The 19,586-nt window shown below is 50.1% G+C and overlaps 2 protein-coding genes across 15 annotated transcripts in view; one reads left to right on the top strand and one right to left on the bottom strand.

Moving 5' to 3' along the window:
* The window catches only part of FKBP15 (FKBP prolyl isomerase family member 15), a 56,107-nt gene extending 49,045 nt beyond the window's left edge, over positions 1-7,062 (top strand). For 6 of the 8 annotated variants that reach the window (XM_049091923.1, XM_049091925.1, XM_035696756.2 and 3 more), the window contains 6 exons: positions 46-198; positions 1,155-1,277; positions 2,086-2,193; positions 2,468-3,147; positions 4,171-4,267; positions 6,466-7,062. In XM_049091923.1, coding sequence (XP_048947880.1) covers positions 46-198; positions 1,155-1,277; positions 2,086-2,193; positions 2,468-3,147; positions 4,171-4,267; positions 6,466-6,543 — 1,239 coding nt within the window. In that variant the 3' untranslated portion in view covers positions 6,544-7,062. The remainder of the gene's footprint in view (positions 1-45; positions 199-1,154; positions 1,278-2,085; positions 2,194-2,467; positions 3,148-4,170; positions 4,268-6,465) is intronic. The other 2 variants (XM_049091924.1, XM_049091922.1) reach the window with 1 other exon arrangement.
* Positions 7,063-9,691: 2,629 nt separating this feature from the next.
* On the bottom strand, positions 9,692-18,593 carry SLC31A2 (solute carrier family 31 member 2). Of its 7 annotated transcripts, none has more exons than XM_025432319.3 (5): positions 18,469-18,593; positions 17,189-17,470; positions 14,376-14,442; positions 12,099-12,285; positions 9,692-11,099 (listed from the first exon to the last, which is right to left on the bottom strand). In XM_025432319.3, the coding sequence occupies exons 3-5, from the start codon at positions 14,440-14,442 to the stop codon at positions 10,931-10,933; spliced, it is 423 nt and encodes a 140-aa protein (XP_025288104.1). In that variant the 5' UTR covers positions 17,189-17,470; positions 18,469-18,593; the 3' UTR covers positions 9,692-10,930. The 7 variants fall into 7 exon arrangements, with proteins under 7 accessions (XP_025288104.1, XP_025288102.1, XP_048947884.1 ...); XM_035696758.2 differs by lacking the exons at positions 17,189-17,470; positions 18,469-18,593 and adding an exon at positions 15,744-17,170 and having other exon boundaries at positions 10,663-10,801; positions 10,928-11,099; XM_025432317.3 differs by lacking the exon at positions 17,189-17,470 and having other exon boundaries at positions 18,469-18,587.
* Positions 18,594-19,586: the final 993 nt, after the last annotated feature.

The raw sequence follows: 19,586 nt of genomic DNA, 5'->3' as shown, positions 1-19,586 counted from the left end.
GCCTCCCCACCACCCCAGGATATGGTGATGACATTCTCTTGGCAGCTGTCTCTTGTGCAGGCTGAGCTGCAGACCCAGTGGGAAGCAAAATGTGAACACCTGCTGGCCTCTGCCAAAGATGAGCACCAGCAGCAGTACCAGGAAGTTTGTGCGCAGAGAGATGCCAACCAGCAGAAGCTCCTCCACCTTCAGGAAAAGGTAGTTTTCCTTGGGCCAGACAGCCCAGTTAACTGAGGCAGACAGGTTGAGTCTTGTAAATCCTTCTGAACCTAAAATATGTTAATAGCTTGAAAACCAAACCATGCTTGTGCAGCTCTCCAGTTTATCAGTAATCTTTTCACATATTGATTTTGGGAAGACAGGTCCGTGACCTAGAAAAAGCAAAAGCAACAATAGTGTTCTGGAATATATATAATTCCACTATTTGATCATTTATGAAGCAAATACTTATTGAATACCAGTTGTAGTCTAGATACTGTGTTAGAAAAAGGGTTTACTCTGCCTTCAACCATCTCACAGTCCAGAAAGGGAGACAGAAACAAAGATAAGCATTTAAGGGCTATGAGGCCCAGAAGAGGAAGTGCCTGAGGGAGCAGGGCCCAGAAGGCCCCGTAACCTTGGTGAGGAGAAGTGAGGTGTGGAAGGTGGCTGAATGCCGCAGGCAGAGGTACGGAGGTGGGACGGGACCTGGGTATGGTGGGATCGTGGTATGAAAGTGACAGAGATGGAAGATGACTTAGAGTCATGGTGTGAAAGTCTGTGTATCTTTCCTTAGAGAATCTAGTTAAAAACTCTTTGACTCAGAGATGATGAAGGCAGTCTTGGCAGGTGAATAGACTGCTTCTAATGGCCAGTGTTCATGTCTGTTACTGGACTTCTATCCCCTCTTTTCTCATCATGCTCTTGACCTGATTAGGAACAAGACAGGTTGCCTTGGTGGGGAGGAGGAGGTGAAGTTGTGAATTGAGACTGAAGGATGAGGAAAAAGAATGTCCTGAGTCAGCAGCCTGGGGCGGGTGGGGGCGTGCAGACACCCAGACCTACCTGAGATTAACGCTGGATGCTTAGGATGGTTCTTGTCCCCCCGGGGGCCCTGACTTCCACCTGGCAGTCCAGGCTCCCAAGGCCACAGCTACAGTCTGTTCATTTTGCAGTGTCTAGCCCTCCAGGCCCGAGTCACAGCCCTGACGGAGCAAAATGAACAGCGCGCAGAGGACCCGGAGAATAAGTCTCACGCGTCTGGGGTTGCGGCTGCTGCCACTGATGCCTCAGAGAAGGTGAGCGGGCATTTCGAAGAAGAAGCAAGTCAGATCATATCAAGGGATTGAGTGAGTGTGCATATCAGGCATTCAGGAAGAATGTGGCCAGTTTTTTTTTTTTTTTTTAAGATTTTATTTAGTTATTTGAGAGAGTGAGCAAGCACAAGTTGAGGGGGAGGGAGGGAGAAGCAGACTCTCCCCTGGGAGTCTGATGCAGAGCTTGATCCCAGTATGCTGGGATCGTGACCTGAGCCAAAGGCAGATACTCTCAGACTGAGCCACCCAGGCATCCCTAGTATGGCCAGTTTGTTGTGTTGGTAGCTTTTTTTCTGATTTTAGTGATAATACCACTTGTCTGACTTAAGTAAAACTTAACTCTTTGGAGCCTATCATATTAATGGCCACCCCAGAAGACTCCATCCTGAGGTTTTGACAGAGAAGGGAGTGTCTCTAACTCACAAGAGAGAGGGGTGTGCCCAGCCGCTGCTGGCACCAATCCTCACAGCCCACGGCAGCTCCAGTGGTGGCCACAACGGGAGGGGGCATCAATAAACACGTGCCACAGCTTGCCTTTTTTTTTTTTGAAATCATGCATTTGCCTGTCCTTGATAACCCTTCCACCAAATGTTGTTCCTTATCTAACATGGCCCTCTCCATAGTGACAGCCTTGGGCATCTCAGTTCATGACCAGCTGTGTCGCACTACATGGTTCCAGAAGGGCTTCCTTTCAGCCTTCCAGACCCCTCTCTGGAATTGACATGCATCCCCTAATCACTTGATTTGGGCAGCATATATTTTGTTTTGCTCTCCTCACGTCTTCACGCAGGTCAAGAAGATCATGAACCAGGTGTTCCAGTCCTTGCGGGGAGAATTTGAGCTGGAGGACTCTTACAGCGGCAGGGCTGTTCTGGGGACCATCATGAACACCATCAAGGTACGGCCAGCTGGTGATTGTTTCACTGAGGCGAGAATCTTGGTGCTTAAGTGCCTTCTCAGGGGTCCTAAATCTAAAAAGTATTCAAGACTGTTCCTCAATAATCAGGATAAGTAGAATGACTTCTGTCTGCATGGATGAGGGCAGCCTCTGGTGAGAGGAAGAAACAGTCATGTGACCTGCAGGAGCAGTTGTGCTCTCAGGGAGTGAAGAAGTAGGAGTGCCTGCTGTTTTCCTGTCAGTGAGCATCTCCTCCTCCTTGGCTTTTGAACAGATAGTGACTCTTCAGCTGTTAAACCAGCATGAGCAAGACAAGGGACAGAGCAGCAGTGAAGAAGAGGAGGAAGAGGAAGAGCGGCCTCAAAGACCCCAGGAGCACTCGGTCTCAGCCAGTTCTGGACCGCCTCTAGCGCCACAGAGTACGGAGACACAGGAGTCCCCCCTGGTGTCATCGGAGCAGGCAGTCCAGGAGGCTGTCCCCCTGCCTCCTCGGGTCCTCTCTGTTCCCCAGGATGAGGTACAGGGAAGGGAAGGGGAGCCTGCAGAGGCAGAGGTGCTCTCAGAGATAAAAGGTGATGCCCACCCACCCGAACTGTCTTGTATCCCCTCCCAAAGACCTCTGGGGCCCCCAACTTCAATTCCCCCTAAGCCTCCGGGCCCTGTACTTGTGGATTCTGAGTGTGAGGAAACACTTGCTGCCAACCCATTGGAAAATACCTGTGTCAAAAAGCCAGAGAGCCCCACAAGACTGTCCCTGACTTCACACCCCATGAAGGGGGACCCACTGGCCTTAGGGCCTGAAAGTCTAGGAGAAGAGCCTCAGCCTCCAGAGCCCAAGAAAGATGAGGATGTCACTAATTCTCCTGCTCCCTCTAAGGAGCTAGAAAACAAAGAGGCAGATTCACCAACTGTTGGAACAGCAAGTGGACCTAACCAGTATTCTCAGCATGCCAGGTATGTCTTCCTGAGCAGTTTCCAGAACAGGGCAGCTATATGTGGAGGTTGTCATTGGTTTTGCCAGGGCTGGTCACCCATCCTCAGAGAAGGACTGACTCACTATTGATTCATTCATGTATTTATTCAATAATACCTATGTAGTCAGCACTGCAGTAGGGGTGGTAGGCAAGGCAGATTTGGTTTTTGAGTTAAGGAGCTTGCAGTCTAGTGGGGAAGCCAAATATTTATGCATTATAAAAGTATGGTAAGTCCTTCAAAACAAAATTCTATATTATTGTAATAGAGAATAAAAGGGGAATTATTCTGCATTTATTTACTTATTTTTAAGATTTTATTTATTCATGAGAGACACACAGAGAAGCAGAGACACAGGCAGAGGGAGAAGCAGGTTCCATGTGGGGAGCCCGATGTGGGACCAGGACCTGAGCCGAAGGCAGATGCTCAACCACTGAGCCACCCAGGCATCCCTATTCTGCTTTTAGATAGAGTGGTTAGGGAAGGATTCAGAGAAGGTAATGTATAAACTGGGACCTAAAGGTTGGAAAGGAGCCTTCAATGCCAGGGTTCGGAGGAAGAGATTGCAGAGAGCAGGCACAGCACATGCCGGGGCCCTGTAGTAGGACTGGACATGACAGACAAGGAGCCAAAGAAGGCCCAGTAAGGAGGAGAGTGATGTTAACCTGAGATTGGAGAATGAAGTAGGGACCAAGACATGTGAGATCTTGTGTCACTCTTAGAAATTTGGACTGGAAGTACCCTGAAAAATTATTAAAGGGATTTAAGCAAAAAAAAAAAAAAAAGAAAAAAAAGACATGGCCTGATGTATTAGTTTTTAAAGATGACTAGCTATAGGTCATGGAAGGTGTCAAGCGCACTAGGAGGCCAGTGTGGAGGCGGCGGGGAACTCCCGGGCCACTACCACAGCTGCTGGATTCTTTCTGCAGAGCTTGTGGGCTTTGTGGCCTGAAACAGGAACAGCGCCATTTTCTATTGACTTGATTTTCTTGATTTTTCCTTCAGTCTCTCAGGGGATGAAGACGATGAACTCTTTAAAGGGGCAACTCTGAAATTTCCAAGGCCCAAAGCACAGCCTGAGGAGGAGGATGAAGATGAGGTGGTAAGGAAATGCCAGGCCCTGCCTCACACCACTCCCCAGGGACCCTTCCCTGCTGGCTCCAAGAAGAGGAATGGAGTCTGCGGGTGGCCGGTGCCCTGGGCTCTGTGTGCTGCAGCCTGTGGGAGCAGCCGAGGGGCTGGGAGGGGGCAGCTCTGTAAGCGTGGTGGGGATGGGCAGATACTTTATTCCTGAAAAGGGATCTCGATTTCTGTCCACGCAGGAATGATTGCTCCTTTCAGTGAAGGAAGTCGAGCTGCTTAGTCCTGTATTAGAATGCTAGAGCCTCAGGTTCCCCAGATCTGCTTGGAATTTGTCTACTTTACAATCAGAAGGGACTTTGAAGGTCTTGTCTTACATCCTTATTCATAGACAAACTGAGGCACAGAAAGATGATTTACCTAAAGGCACAGAGAGAGTTAGTGGTAGAGCTAGGACTGAAACCCAGGCTCCTTCCAAGACTGCCTGTTTTTGGACCTTTCCACTTCCTCAGCCTGCACCCTGCGCTGCTACCTTGTTTGGTCCTCACAACACCCTGGGCAGAAAATGGTTTAAGTGCTGATAGCACAACCTCACTCTACCAAGCTGCAGAGTGATGGCCGGAGGGCGGCTTGCTCCTAGAGCCTGCCTGGATCAGAGCCCTGATTCTTGCATCTATTGTCCCACTGTGAAGTGAGGCTGTCACTAGGACATTTGACTGCTCTGATGGGACTGTCACTAGAGAGAAATATGGGTGGAGAACACAGATCAGCTTCAGGCTCAGCCTGTCCCAGGGACAGAATTGTGAAGTGATTTTGCCAGAACCTAGGGGAAATGGCTGTGGCAGAACAAGGATCTGGCTTGCACATACAATGCCCTTGCCTCCTGCCCGGACTCCCCTGGGAGAAGTGCACCATTTCTTCCCATGGGCCTTTCTTCCCAGGAATTAAATTTTTATTCAAAAATTTTAATGAGTTTTGCACTTAAAAATAACAAAAACCAATTGAATATCCCAAGTGGCTGCCGTAAATATAGTTGGAATGTTTAGTTACCAATATATTACTGGTATTAATATGAATACTGTCAAGGTAATTTTTATTTCTGGGATGCTCTGAAAACTTCTCATTTAATACTCTGCTAATCTAGTGAGGTAGGCACTTTTATCCCATTTTATAGAGAAGAGGACTGAGACCCAGCAAAATTAAGTAATAGTCTTAAGGTTTTAATGCTAGCAAATACAGAGCCAGAACTTTAGCCAAAATAAAACAGAAGCAGTGAGCCAGTCAGACTAGAGCTCCCTTAGTTGATGCCCAGAAAGGGATACGAGGTCTGTACCAGGGACCCCTGACCACATCCCGCTGCCTCTGTTTGGCCAGCCCTGTGAAGACTGACCGTGGGCCACAGTAGCTCAGAGCAGGGGATATTCCATGCGTGCCTTTCTCCTGCTACCCCTTTCTCCTGCTACCCCTGTGGGAGCTGTTCCTCGCCAACCTAGAAGAAAAAAGCCAGGACCTCAAGTCATGAAAAGTGGGGGAGAGTTTCCTCTGTAGTCTGTTAATCTCCATTTTCCTACTACCTGGTTGGAGAGAGTGAGGAAAGGGCCAGTGGGATCAAGGGTGTTGGGGGTTGTGGCCCTGTACTCCTGGCCTCTCTTCGCCGCTTGGATTTGCCACTTGGTAACGTGGCCAAGCCTCTGAACTCATTTCTCCCAAATGATGGGGTCACTTCCAGAACCAGACAGGCCACCAGAGGCCGCAGCAGTGTCTTCATATGGAGCTATATTCTTCCCAATCTTCCTTCATCTTCTTGCATCTTCTCTCTCTCTCCATGGGGCTGCTCTGCTTCTCTTTCTTCCTCCTACTCCTCTCTCTTCCCCCATCAACCCTCCTTTTCCCACACGAAATGTGTAAGTCACTACATGAGAAGAAACCTGTCAAATCAATACATGTGTTTCACAAATAAATGATAAAATCATCCAATGTTGGTTGTCTTGTCTCTGTGTTGGAGGATTGCCTCCCTTCTCTGCATGCTTGGCTCAGCTTTATCTGGAAGCCCAGGTTTGCTGGCCACAGGGTCAGTCCTTTTGAATAAAACCTTAAGCAACACCGTCCTTCCCAACCTGGAGCTGGAAGCAGGTGCCAGTTCACTTCACCTTATCCAGGCGGGGAGGCAGTCTGGTGCAGGGACAGGTGAGGACTGACTGCTCTTTCCTGTTTTGTCAGAGCATGAAGGGACGGCCGCCCCCGACACCACTTTTTGGAGATGATGATGACGACGATGACATTGACTGGCTAGGATGAAGACCTGGGAAACTGGTGGGAAGGCCTCTCTGTCGACCCTTCTCTAAGCATGGTCATGCACAGCCAGCCCTGGGTCTAGACAAGCCACAGGTGAGGTGAAGGTGAGCATTCTGAGGACAACAGTGCACACATCTGAGTTAACCAACATCTGAGCACCTTGCCCGGCTGGTCGGAGAGGAGTGTGAGCCTGTCTTCACAACGTCGGGTCCTGTCTTAGAATCCCCTGGGGAGGAAGGGCTGGTGGGTTGCCTGCAGTGTCACCTACAAGAATCCTGCCCTCTTCCAAGCTTTTTATTCTCTTCACTAAGACTGATGTGCCTCTCAATGCTCAACTGTGCACCAGCAACCGGACCTGTCATCTCGGGTGAGGTCTCCCTGGTGGAACCCAGGGTGGACTACACTATCTAAACCCCGGTTCAGTTAACCAGGGACGTGTATCTTTTCTCTGCCTTAAATCTGATACAAGAGGTCAATGAATATTTGAAATTAACAAAACTAAAATAAATGTCTGCGATGAAACTTGCCTCAAGCTCTTGGGGAGACATCTGATTGGGTTCTGAGACTGGCTGTGCCCCTCTCTGGGCATCTCAGGGTATGGGCTGTAATGGGCCTGGGTTGGTTAACATGCCCAAAAGCAAATAATCCCTTTGGCACCTACCCCTGGAACTCAGGCTTTCAAGAAAGGGCACCACTCTGCTGTCCCAGTTCACCCTAGCTGCCTGAAGGCTTGAGGCACCATGGTCATACGAGAACTGGTCACCGTCCTCTTGCTCCTGCACATTTGTTCCTACACCCTAGGAAGCTATGCACAGAAGGTGGGAGGGTCCCTCCATGGCATCGTCGTTCAATGCTGGCCCTGGATTGATGCTTCACTTTGAGATCAGCTTCCGTTCCCTCTGGACTCGGGGCCAGGACTAATGCAGAGAAGAGTAGGGAGAAAATACTTGTGCTCACTTTACTTGTTTCAGGATATTCCAAAGACCATACAACCAGTCTTCAAAAAGGAGAATAATTTTAATAGAAGTGTTCCCTGGTTTACAATGTTTATAAGATAGTATCCTGAATTCTGATGACCTGACAGTCCTTCATGAGGACAGATCCTTTGTGAGCCTGTGAGCCATAAGTGGGGCTGAGAGGCAGTAAGAACCACTGTTTAGTAACCTTAGTTGTTGAGCATTTTACACAGATTCTCCTCTCCAGCAGTTTTTTTTTTTTTTTTTAAGATTTTATTTTTTCATGAGAGACCTAGAGGCAGAGACCTAGGCAGACAGAAAGCTCCCTGTGGGGAGCCCGATGCGGGACTCGATCCCAGGACCCCTGGGATCATAACCTGAGCCAAACAGATGCTCAACCACTGAGCCACCCAGGTACCCCTCTCCAGCAGCTCTTGCAGAAGACACTTATCCCCATTTTACAGAGGAGACACCGAGCCTTAAGGAAGTAAATTAACTTGTCCAAGGTTACATAGCTAGTAAGCAGGAGAACAAGAATTCAAATCCTGGCTAGCTTTTTCTGGAACCTGGGCTCTTGTCCACCTGGATGGCATCCTTCACTGGGTTGGGGGAAAAGGGGTAGTCATGCTTGTCAGAAATCCTGGACCCCAGCCCCGGTCTTCCGAAACAATCTCTGCCCTGTTGTGGTAAAAAACACGGCACAGACTTCTCAGTCCCTGCTGCCTGTGTTCACAGCCTTGCAGCACTAGGTGCTGTATGGCCTGGGCCGGTGACCCTGTCAGCCTCACGTGCATCTGTGCTAAGGAGCAGACTTGGGCCAGGCTGCCTGTCACTACACTCACGAGCTGGATGACTTTAACGTCTTTGTGCCTCAGCTTCCTCTTTTTTATTTTTTTAAGATTTTACTAATTCGGGAGAGAGGGAGAGAGAGGCAGAGACACAGGCAGAGGTAGAAGCAGGCTCCCTGCAGGGAGCCTGATGTGGGACTCGATCCCAGGATTCCAGGACCAGGCCCTGGGCTGAAGGCGGTGCTAAACCGCGGAGCCACCCAGGCTGCCCAGCTTCCTCTGTTCTAAAACAAGGATGAAGAGTTTCTACCTGGTTGTGAATGTTAAATGAGTTGATACTGTCAAGTGCTTACAACACTACGTGGCATAAAAAGCACTAGAGAGGTATCTATTACATTAAAAGAAAACTAAAGGTAGAAGAAAAAAAGTGCCACCTTTTGTGACTTGGCCATGAAGAAGGTTGAAATGCTTACTTAATCTAATCAGCTTCTCTAGAGCAGATTTGTTTAAAAGCCCTCTGTGCCATTCATGCCTCCCACGTACCACATTCAGAGACTGTATCAAACTGAAGAGGTTGCCCGTCACCCATGGAAGTGCCCATTTTATTTTATTTATTGATTTATTTATTTTTAAACAAATTCTTTTTTTTTTTTTTTAATTTATTTATGATAGTCGCACAGAGAGAGAGAGAGAGAGAGAGAGAGGTAGAGACACAGGCAGAAGGAGAAGCAGGCTCCATGCACCCGGAGCCTATGTGGGATTCGATCCCGGGTCTCCAGGACCACGCCCTGGGCCAAAGGCAAGCGCTAAACTGCTGTGCCACCCAGGGATCCCGGAAGTGCTCATTTTAGCAATGCCCCAGGGGAGGGAGCCTTAGCTGGTCAGGATGTATAACTGGGTACGTGAGGCTTCATCAGCAAGACCACACTGGACCTTGGAAACTTTACTCCCTGCCCTGTTGTGACATGGAGCGGCCTTCCGATTTGCTGCCGAGGTGGGGAGATTGCACTGATCAATACTCAACGTGTCCCATACTTTGTTACAGTTCTCACTGCAAATTAAAAAGTAGTTTTGATGTATTTTTGCTTCTGCCCTCAGGGAAAGAAGGTGCTTTGCAGGCTATGTAGCAGTTAGTTGTCTTTCTCACAGCAAGGCAGCACCCCAGCAGGACTCAGTGTGTGAACATGAGGAGGTCTCGGTGAGGCGAGGTTGTGGGCTGTCTGCCTGAGGGCAGCATTTCAGGACTGGCTTCCCTGAGCACAAAGTTGCCTTCATAGCAGATGGACAGATTCAGTCCTTGGACAGCCCTACAGCCAACTAGCTGCATTTGCCCTACCCAGCTCCTGCAGTTGCTACAAGGGTGGCGTGTGCTTGCTGTTTGAGCAGAAACACAAGAATGGCCACAGGTTGTTTAAAAATAACATTTATTAAAACTTCTATTTCCTTTGTAATTCCCCAAGCTTAAGACGGTCTTTCATCTAGCCTGTGAGGTACTTGAGCACAGACATTACAGTATCCAGCAGTGATGTTCCCTCCCTGGGTCTCTGGTTTCTTTTTCTGTCAAGTGAACTATCTGGAGAGTCCCGTCTAACTCTACATGTAACGCTTTGGTTTGCCTGCATACTTCGTCCTCAGTCCATACTCCATGTGACTCGCCCAGCATTTCAAGAGAATGAATCCTGTTTCCCCACCAGATGAGATGGGTGAGCAGTAAGTAAGAAAGAGAGAACAGGAGTACTGAATTCAGTGCAGTTCTCTGTTCTGCATAAAAGAAGGAACAGGATAAAAGGGAGCACGGGGGGCCTGAAAAGTGCCCCAGACACCTCAAGCCATTAGACCGCCTTCATCCCACACACAGTGCTGTCTGATGGGAGAAGCTCACTGTCCAGAGGATAGGTCAGGAGCCTTGGTAACAGTCCTGCTTCTTGGCCTTGACTCTGCTGTCGGACCCGGAAGAAAGAGAATCAGTTTCCAGCAGACGCTGCTATCTATCAGGAATCAGACGAAATCATTTTGCTAAAAATTCTGTATTCATGTGCAAAATTGTGAGCCAGAGGTTCAGTGGGAAAAATGAAAAATCTGTCACCATGATCCACAGAAGAGACCATCTTTATGTGTCCCAAAGGCAGAAAGGTGAGAAAAAAGGAGCCGGCTTGGTCTCCATCCCTCAAAGACAGAAGAGGTCAGGAAGTCCAATGGAAGATGCTCCTCTAAGGCATGAATCACAAGGGCAGAAGGTATGCAGCTTCCATGCCCCCTCTGTCACCCAGAGCCCATCTCCCTGTCTTGAAGATCTTTGGAAATTCTTAATTTTGAGTCAACAGAGATAATTCATCATGGGCTCAGCAACCCTGTCCCCAGGTTCTGGTCTCCATTCTCCCTCAGGTCACAGCAGCCTTATTAAGGCACAAAATGCCCACGTCCAGGCCCTGTGCAGGCTGGCTGAGGACAGACGTAGCTGCAGTGGACTCCGAACTCCAGACAGCACATGCTGGCTTCAGCAGAAAGTCTCTGGAGCTGGAAGCAAGGTGAGGAACAGCTATCATAAGAAATAGACATGTGGCTGGAGGCTCAATGTCTGCTGGAAGAGCTGAGGGGCCCCCAGCTCTCTATGCAGCCCCCTGGTCCCTGCATAGCCCTCACCAGCTAAACCATGCTGAGAAGCGGGTAGGCTAGGTAGTAGCCCACAGCAGAGCCGAGGATCACGCCGAAGAAAATCCAGGTGTTGTAGGACATGACAGCCAGCATCATGAAGTAGCCTATGACCACCTGAAGGACATGGATTACAGACTGGCCAAAGTGACAGAAAAGCCACCTAAATGAAAAGTAGAGCCAAGTTAGTGTCGGTAATGAGCTGGAAGCTAGGAGCTGGTGTCAGGAACTAGAAAAAGCGGCTGAGTTAACAGGCCCAGCTTATTTATAATGTGTATGCTTAACTCAGAAGAGATTTATTTCTAAAGAGCTGTATGAGAAACCATACAGGGAACAGGGCCTGGCACAAGGAGCCTTGGATAATCACGTCTCTACTACATTCAGCTCTGAGCTTCCTGGCATACAAGGCAGAAAGGGAAAATGAGGCATGTATTGTCATGTCTGCTAAAGACTAATACAAAATCATCAGTAAGGCAGGTATTTTTTTTTCTTTCTGCATCTACTGTGGAAGGCAGTATTACAATGGAAAGATCAACTCCTAGCTCTGCCACTTACTATCTTGTGGCTTAGCACAAACATCTTAACCTCTCTGAACTGAAATTTCCTTATCAGTAAAACAAGAATAAGAATACCTCCCTCGAGGGGTGGGCGTGAACGGCAGAGACACGCGTGTAAGGACAGGCCGGCTCATGAAGCACAGCTAGAGAGGGCCGAAGCAGACCCTATGTGGCTGCCTTACCAGACCAGGGTGGGAAGGAGGCTCGGGCTCCCCCACCAAGCCTGCTCCACTGCTGACAGCAATTCCTACTATTTGTGTAGGGACAGCTGCAGATTCCGTCTTGGCTTTGGAAGCCCTGGTGACCTAAGAAAGGCTGCTGAGATTTGAAGGAGGCACTGGGTGGACACTCTTGTTGCCAGACCGAGGCCTGCAGGAGAGTTCTGGGGATCTGAGCCTCCCCAGTGGGCTGTTCGTGGAGCTCTGGCCTAGGCATCAGGGGACCCCTGCTCTGGTTCACCTCACAACTTATCCACTGTAAGCACTTTGGCAAGTCCTGGGCCTCAGTTTGCTTTCCATGAAGTGGGGCTAATGCCCTCCGGGCCCAGCCTGTCTCTCAGGGTGAATGTGAGTACGCTGCCATTCCCCACACACTCTGCCTGTTACCTGAGGCGGGTTGTGCTGACCGGGGGCGAGTCTGAGCCTGAAGAATCCTGGTCTGTCTCCTCAGTGAGCTGGCTGGCGGGGATGGACATGCTCACTACAGCCCAGTAGAGCAGCTTGGCTTTCCCAACCTTGATGCTTTCATACAACACAGCCAGGAACAGGACCACCAGCACTGAAAGGGCCATGCCTGTCAAACGAAGCGGAGTTGCAGAGACCTGGACAGGCAAGCACTGATCCCCTTCTGGCAGCTTCCCCTGGGACCTGGGATAGGTGGAGAAGAGCACCTCCACCCAGTCCCTCTCAATCCATTCCACCTCTCTCTCTCGCATCTTCTTCCCCACCCTGCTTGGGCTCAGAACTTGACTCTCTTTCCCCCTCCAGCTCTTTCTTGGTCAGGATGGCCTTTTGGGTATGTCTTTGAGATCAGGAAAAGAAGCCATCTGTAAAGCCAGCGGCCAAGGGTGAAGAGGTCACACACACTGCCCTCAGCTCCCCCCTCCGCCACCTCCCCCGCCCCCCAACAGGCAGCACAAGTCTGTCCTGACTTGTTAAGAGCATGTATGCAAGCTCCTGTGTATGAGGATGTACACAGAAAAGTCTGGAAGGAAGGAGAGACAACAAGAGTCATAATTATCTGTGCAAACTAGAATATGAGATTTTTATTTTCTTCTCACCTAATTTTCCTAAGCTTCTACTGTATGGCTTTTATAATAGTGGGGAAAAAAAACCCACTAAATTATTTGACAGAAAACATGAAGTGCTTATGAGAGCTGCTGTAAAATTAGCTGCTAATTGCTACTTCTGTTTTATAAGACAGGGAGGGATACTAAATGGTCCAGCTATAGTTATTTTATTGGGCTCCCAGGAGGAAATCAGCTACAAAAGATGCAGGTTATATTTTAAAACATAAAATTACATGTAATTACGTGCACATGGCATGAATTCAACCAGTACAACAGGGTATAGAGTGAAAGGTAAGTCTTCCCAGCCCAGTGCCTAAAATCCCAGTCCTCTCCCCAGAGCATTTTCCTATATAGCTCTCCGGGGACACCTGCTGTAGGTATCTCCCTGTGCATATTCTTCTGCATCTGACATCATCCAAGTACACTGTCCCCTCAGTTCATACAGACCTACCTTATTTCTGTGGTTTCGAAGTATCAGATACACTCTGTTTTCCAAAGATGGCCACCTCACCCTATTCCACCCCACATGCTCTTATGTCAAACACCCCTGCCATCAAGTGGTGGGGGCCATGCCCCCCTCTTTAGGCTGAGAAGACCTTTGTGACTTTCTCACCCAGTAAAGGTGGAAATAAGGCTCTGTGACTTCCAAAGCTAGGTCTTAAAAATCCCAGGCGCTTCTAACCTTGTTCTCTGGACACACTCATGCCCCAGAACCCAGCTGCCCTGCCACGAGGAAGCCCAGACCGCAGGAGACACCACATGTGGGTGTTCAACCAGCAACCCCTGCCGGAGGTCCTCGCTGATGACCAGCAGCGGCCAGGAGACACGAGCCTGAGGCAGCCTTCAGGAGGACTCCAGCTGCAGCCACTGTCTGACTACACCCGCCGGAGAGGCTGTGAGTGGGGACGGCTTAGCTGAGCCCAGTCAACTCAGGACTTCCAGGAGGAATACTACAATGACTGGGATTAGGGGGGCGGGGGTGACCACTGTAGGGATGACCGTGATTTAGTTGATCAGCACCTGTGGGGCTGGGCACTTGGGCCGCTTTCCACCTACTATTAAGATACAGTTTTTTAACCTGAAACGGAACTTTCAGCTCTGCCTTTTCAAGTCACACCAATATCATTCTCTTGCAAATTGGTGTCTCATTTGAGGTCCAGCCTGCAACAGCTGTTATGGGCTTCTGAGTGGATGCTAGGCATGGTAGGAGGTAGGTGTTGGGGTGTTACTAGGAGGCAGCAAGAGGCCTCCATCTAGTTCTGGCTCTGATGCTACTGGCTCTGTGACCCTGGACAAGTCTCTTCCCCTCTTTGGGTTTCTGTTCCTTCTTTAGTCACAGAGGCAAAAGTTGTATCCTCGGCCTGTCTCTGGGCCCTTGTGACAATCAGTGAGTTCATGGAGCCTCTTGTGATCTAAAGAGCAGTGCTTGCAAATGGAATTATAAATGTGAAGTTCCTGCTCAATGTTTATGTGAGAGGAGTCAGGCTCACTTAAATGTCCACAGAGTGTAACACCAAAGAGAACCCAGGCTGTCCACTGCCTAGAGCAACAAAGTTTTCCGAGCTACAAGCTTATTAGGCTTTCCAATTTTTACCTGCAGGACTGTGGACACTCCAGAAATCAAACAGAAGCACCACCTCGTTGGAGAAGATGAAATGCATCTGAAAGAAAAGGGAATTTGCATTTTAGGGTGTTTAAGGCAGTGAAAGTCATGGTCCCTAATGCTTTCCAGCAGCCTCCCCTAAAGGTCCAGATGAATGAGGTCACTGGTCTTAAGTGCTGGAAGGGCCATCAGTGGTCATTAGGATCAACTGAGGCCAAACAGGGCAGTGGGTTAGCAGCAGAGCTATAATGAGCTGGTCCTACTCCAGGTGGACATGAGGTATAGGAGATAACACACACCTCGGTGTCCTCAGGTCATACTGAGCTGTCCCCTCTGTGCCCTCCAAACCCAATGGGGAAGCAGTACACTGAGCAGTGACTGCCTCTTACCCCCAGGGCCCCAGTCATTCTGCTCTGGCTGTGTGTATCATGGAGGGGCCAGGGGCAGCTGTCTCCACTCCACTCCACTCCACATCCGTCCACTCATTCATTAAACATTTGCTGACCCCACTCTGTGCCCAGCATTCTGAACAAAGGTTAATGTTTCTGCCTTTGATGAGCTCCCAGCCTTATAGAAAGAATGAAGGTAGGTGCAGTGACCATGCTGCCCATCTGAATGCCCTTCTCAAAGAGCGCCTTGCCCAGCCTGCGTTTGGGGTGGCATCAATGGCTTTTCATACATTACCTCATTTCACAACTATATTCTGTGTGACAGGAACAATTAGGCCCATCACACAGAAAACTGGGGAAACTAGTCTCAGAAGAGTTAAGTAATTTGCTGAAGGTCACAAAGCTAGTAAGTTGGCAGAGCTGGGATTCAGAGCCAGGTCTAGCTGGATGCCATAGTGCTGTACATTCCAGGATACCATGCTGCCTCTTGCTCGCCAACAAAGGACAAGGGAGCCGGGTGGTGATCCTCAATACCCACACCAGGCTTAATGACTGTATTGGGCAAGATTAAAGTCGGAGGGATCAATGTTAGTTCACCGTCTCAGGGAAAGGAAGGTCCCCTCTCATCATCAAGTAGGACCTCAGTTAGCAGCAGTGGCTCTGCAAGCACTGTCAGTGCTCCTCCAGCTAAAGAGATCCTGGCTGAGGGGGTTAGGTGATAGAACACTTTGCCTTCTAAGTCAACTATTAGTATCCCCAAGTATCAGAGCTAGAATGTCCTTAGAAAGTTTGTGTGTGTGTGATATAATTGACATGTAACTTTTTATATTAGTTTCGAGTATATAGCATGATTCTGGTATTTGTATCTACTGTGAAACGACCACCACGTTTTGAGACTAGTTAATATCCATCACCACACATAGTTACAAGAACATTTAAGACCTACTCTCAGAAAAAAAAAAGGACCTACTCTCTCAGCAACTCTCATACAGTAGTAGTAACCATAGTCACCATGCTGGGCAGCACATCCCTGGGCCGTATTCATTTTCTCAGAGGCTTTTAGTCCCCTGGCTTTCAGTTTTGATTTTGGGTTTGTTTTTGTTTTTTTGCCAGGGATCACGACCAAATAAAGTCTTCCTTGTAACTCCACCATATGTAAAACCGGGGCTCTGAGTGAAGTGTAAAAAACACTGATGTCATCCAACTTGGCCCCTTTCTACCCCCATTTCATTCCCATATGGGGGAAATGAGTCCCAACAGGGGAAAGGATTTGCCCAAGACCTCATAAGAAAATGGAAACCTGGGCAGTCATTTAAAAACCATGTGGAAGAATTCTAAAATAAAAATATAGCTTCTTGCTCCCTCAATGTGAGAGGGGTGCTTGTTTAGTGTAAGAGCTGAAACACACCAAAAAGAAAGTAGAAATCATTTTGAGTCTTACTACCCAGAGACCTCCCTTGTTAAGATTTCAAAAAGCATATTTGTTGATAGGGCAAAATGTTCACTAAAGATAAACATGAGAAAACAAGTACAAATTGTCTCGTGAAACTCTATTTACGCCGGAGTCACTCATTTGGCTTCAGACGAAGGCTCGAGCACCATCGCTGCAGTGGGAAATGTGGCAGGTGTTTGCACCATGCCCCTTCCCTGAGTTCACTTAATAAAGCAGTTGGCATGACTGGAATGTCCCCAACGGCTAGCTAATCAGAGAAGTTCCCTGACTGGCTTCCTTCTATCATCCTTGGGCCTGGGCCAGATGTCTCAGGGGCCTCAAACAGCTTTTGCTACAGACGTGAACACCCACAAAGCAACAGAAGTATTTCGGATGACAAACATTGGCTTCTGTTTTTGCTAGGGGTGCAGGTGCTGGCAATATGGAAAGGGATGAGACAAGTCCTTGGCCCTCATGGAACTGTTAGGAGAGAGGGAAGGGGGCAGATTATTAGTACAGGGTATATGTAGTGGGTGAGAGGGAGGCACAGGGGAGGCAGCCCCCAGGGGGACACCTAAAGCAGCCAGGAAGGCAGATGGCTAAAACATCTTCTGAAGCAGGAGCATCAGGAGGCAGCCAGGGGAAGACGGACAGTCCAGTATGTTCCGAGCCGGAAGTGCACTTGGAGTCCAGGAAGGACAAAGGCCCACCTACCCTGGCCTTTTCGCTGGAGAAAAAGATTCAAATCAGCACACCCTGACGTGGGGCGGCATTTTCCAGTGAAAGGGCCCTGTGGTCAGGTATGTAAGAGGCAGCATCCTATTTTGTTTCCCCACTTGGGCAGAATCTCAGCCTCCAGCCCCTGAGTCTGACTTATCTGCGCCTTAGTCAGGGCCCCACCCTGGGTAGGGAGGGGCCGCGGTAAAGAAGAGAGCAATCATGGCCTTGTTTTCTTCTTAATGTTTGCATCTGGGGCTCCTTACGCTTGGGGAAGAGCTGTCTCATTTATAAACCCAAGACTTCAGGGGGAGGTTCAGGTCCTTGTCCCGCAGTGCCTGGCTCAGGAACTTTTCACAAGCTCTTCCCATCTATTTCCCCTTTTAGAAGGCTAGCAGGGGGTGGAGGGGCCGTTAGCCCAATGACCAGTACTGGCTTCCTGTATCTTAAATTCTATGATATGCTTTATGGGATGAAGAAAATTATGATTTCTTCAAAGACCAAAGAGTCTTGCAAGCTGTCATCCTCTCCACCCAGGTGAATTCTATCTAAAAAAAAAAAAACAAAACAAAACACAGCAGTTCATCTGAAACGCTACTTCCTACCCAAATGGAAAGTAGCTGGGCTGGGGTTTTTTCCCCCCAAAGACCCAGACCCCCAGCTTGCCAGGGCAGGGGGCCAGCCCCGGGGCGTGTGCTCGTAGCCTGATGGTGTGAGGGGCATCCTCCAGGTGGGGGGCTTCAGCTTCCCTCCAGGTGGGAGGGCTTCCCTCCAGGTGGGGGAGGCTTCCCTCCAGGTGGGGGAGGCTTCCCTCCAGGTGGGAGGGCTTCCCCCCAGGTGGGAGGGCTTCCCTCTAGGTGGGCTTCCCTCCAGGGGGGGCTTCCCTCCAGGGGGGAGGCTTCCCTCCAGGTGGGGGGCTTCCCTCCAGGTGGGGGGCTTCCCTCCGGGGGGGGGGCTTCCCTCCAGGGGGGAGGCTTCCCTCCAGGTGGGAGGGCTTCCCTCTAGGTGGAGGGCTTCCCTCTGGGGGAGGCTTCCCTCCAGGGCGGGGTAGCTTCCCTCCAGGGGGGGGAGGGCTTCCCTCCAGGGGGGAGAGGGCTTCCCTCCAGGGGGGAGGCTTCCCTACAGTGGGGGGCTTCCCTCCAGGTGGGAGGGCTTCCCTCCAGGGGGAGGCTTCCCTACAGTGGGGAGCTTCCCTCCAGGTGGGGGGCTTCCCTCCAGGGGGGAGGCTTTCCTCCAGGTGGGAGGGCTTCCCTCCAGGGGGTGCTTCCCTCCAGTGGGGGGCTTCCCTCCAGGGGAGGGGCTTCCCTCCGGGGGGGCTTACCGGAATGTCCCGTCCGTGCGCCCGGGGCAGGGGACCCCCACCCACGTGTGCCTTCACCCACCGCGCCCCCGCTGCTCGTCGGGCCCGAAGGACTCCCAGCAGGAGGCACACACAGAAAACCCCACGGCAAAGCCACCGCCGGCGCCGCCTCCCGCGTCCCGCGTCCCCTCACCCGGCTCCGTCCACCGTCTCGGCCTCGCCGCTGTGGGCGGCGTCGGGACTCACCCTGGGGCGAACGCGCGGGGCTGGCGGGCGGGCGCCGGGGCCGCTGCTACTGCTCGCTCGGGTCTCCCGGCTCCGAGTCCGCTCGGACGCCGCCGCCGCGATCGCGAGCCGGGCCGCGCGGTCACGTGGTCGGGGCGAGGCGGCGCGCGGGCTCCTGGGAGTTGTGGTCCGGGCGTGTGGCCTCCCTCCCGGCGGGGCGCGCGCACCTGCTCCCCACCAGCCGGCGCCCGCTGGAGGCCCCGGGCCACCTGCTGCCCGCCGTTTGGCCCTTTAGCTCGTTTCGCATTCGCCTCGTCTCTGCAGTTATCATTAACACGTTCATTGCTCTTCTCATAAACCCAGTGACGCCTAACATGTTGAGTGAAAAATTGTCAAGTCCATTTTACGGACAAAATAGCAATAAATTAGGAGTAAATTACATTATGCCCCCGGGGCTTTGGGCCAGTAGCCATTCTTTTCCTATCTTTTCCAATCTGATAAGCCAAAAGCAACACACCGTTTTAATTTTAACTTGTATTTCTTTGGTTTCTAGGGTGGTAAACTTTTTTCTTACTGGTATCTCTGTGTATTGTCTGTCCATTTCATCTCTCCGGTTTTGGTGGCTGGCCTGGGAGACTTTTCTGGGGGGATGAGTGACCTTTTTTTTTTTTTTTTTTTAAATCTCTCTCTTTTTTTTTTAAAGATTTTATTTATTTATTTATTTATTTGAGAGAGAAACAGCATGAGCAGGGGGAGAGGAGAGAAAGAAGCAGACTCCGCACTGAGCAGGGAGCACATTATGGGACTAGGTCCCAGGGCCCCAGGATCATGGCCTGAGCAGAAGGCAGACACTTAAGCTGCTGAGCCATCCAGGCACCCCCCAGTGAGTGACCTTTAGCAGTATTTCATTTTTATATATACTTAGCAACCCTTTGCCAGTCTTCCTGTGGGAATAGGGAATCCTCAGAGAGACCTTACCAGAGACTTGAGCCTGGAGTATGACGGTTCAAACCCTGAGCCAGCAGGTATTGGCTATGAGACCTCAGGCAAGTGGTTTTATGTTTCTGACCCTTGGTTTCCTAGTCAATAAAATGAAAATTATAACAGAATTTATGTTATAGGGGTGTTGTAAGTTTTAA

The sequence above is a fragment of the Canis lupus genome, chromosome 11 (assembly GCF_003254725.2).
Source record: "Canis lupus dingo isolate Sandy chromosome 11, ASM325472v2, whole genome shotgun sequence".
NCBI classification, from domain to species: domain Eukaryota; kingdom Metazoa; phylum Chordata; class Mammalia; order Carnivora; family Canidae; genus Canis; species Canis lupus.
This window is presented reverse-complemented; position numbering and strand designations above follow the sequence as displayed.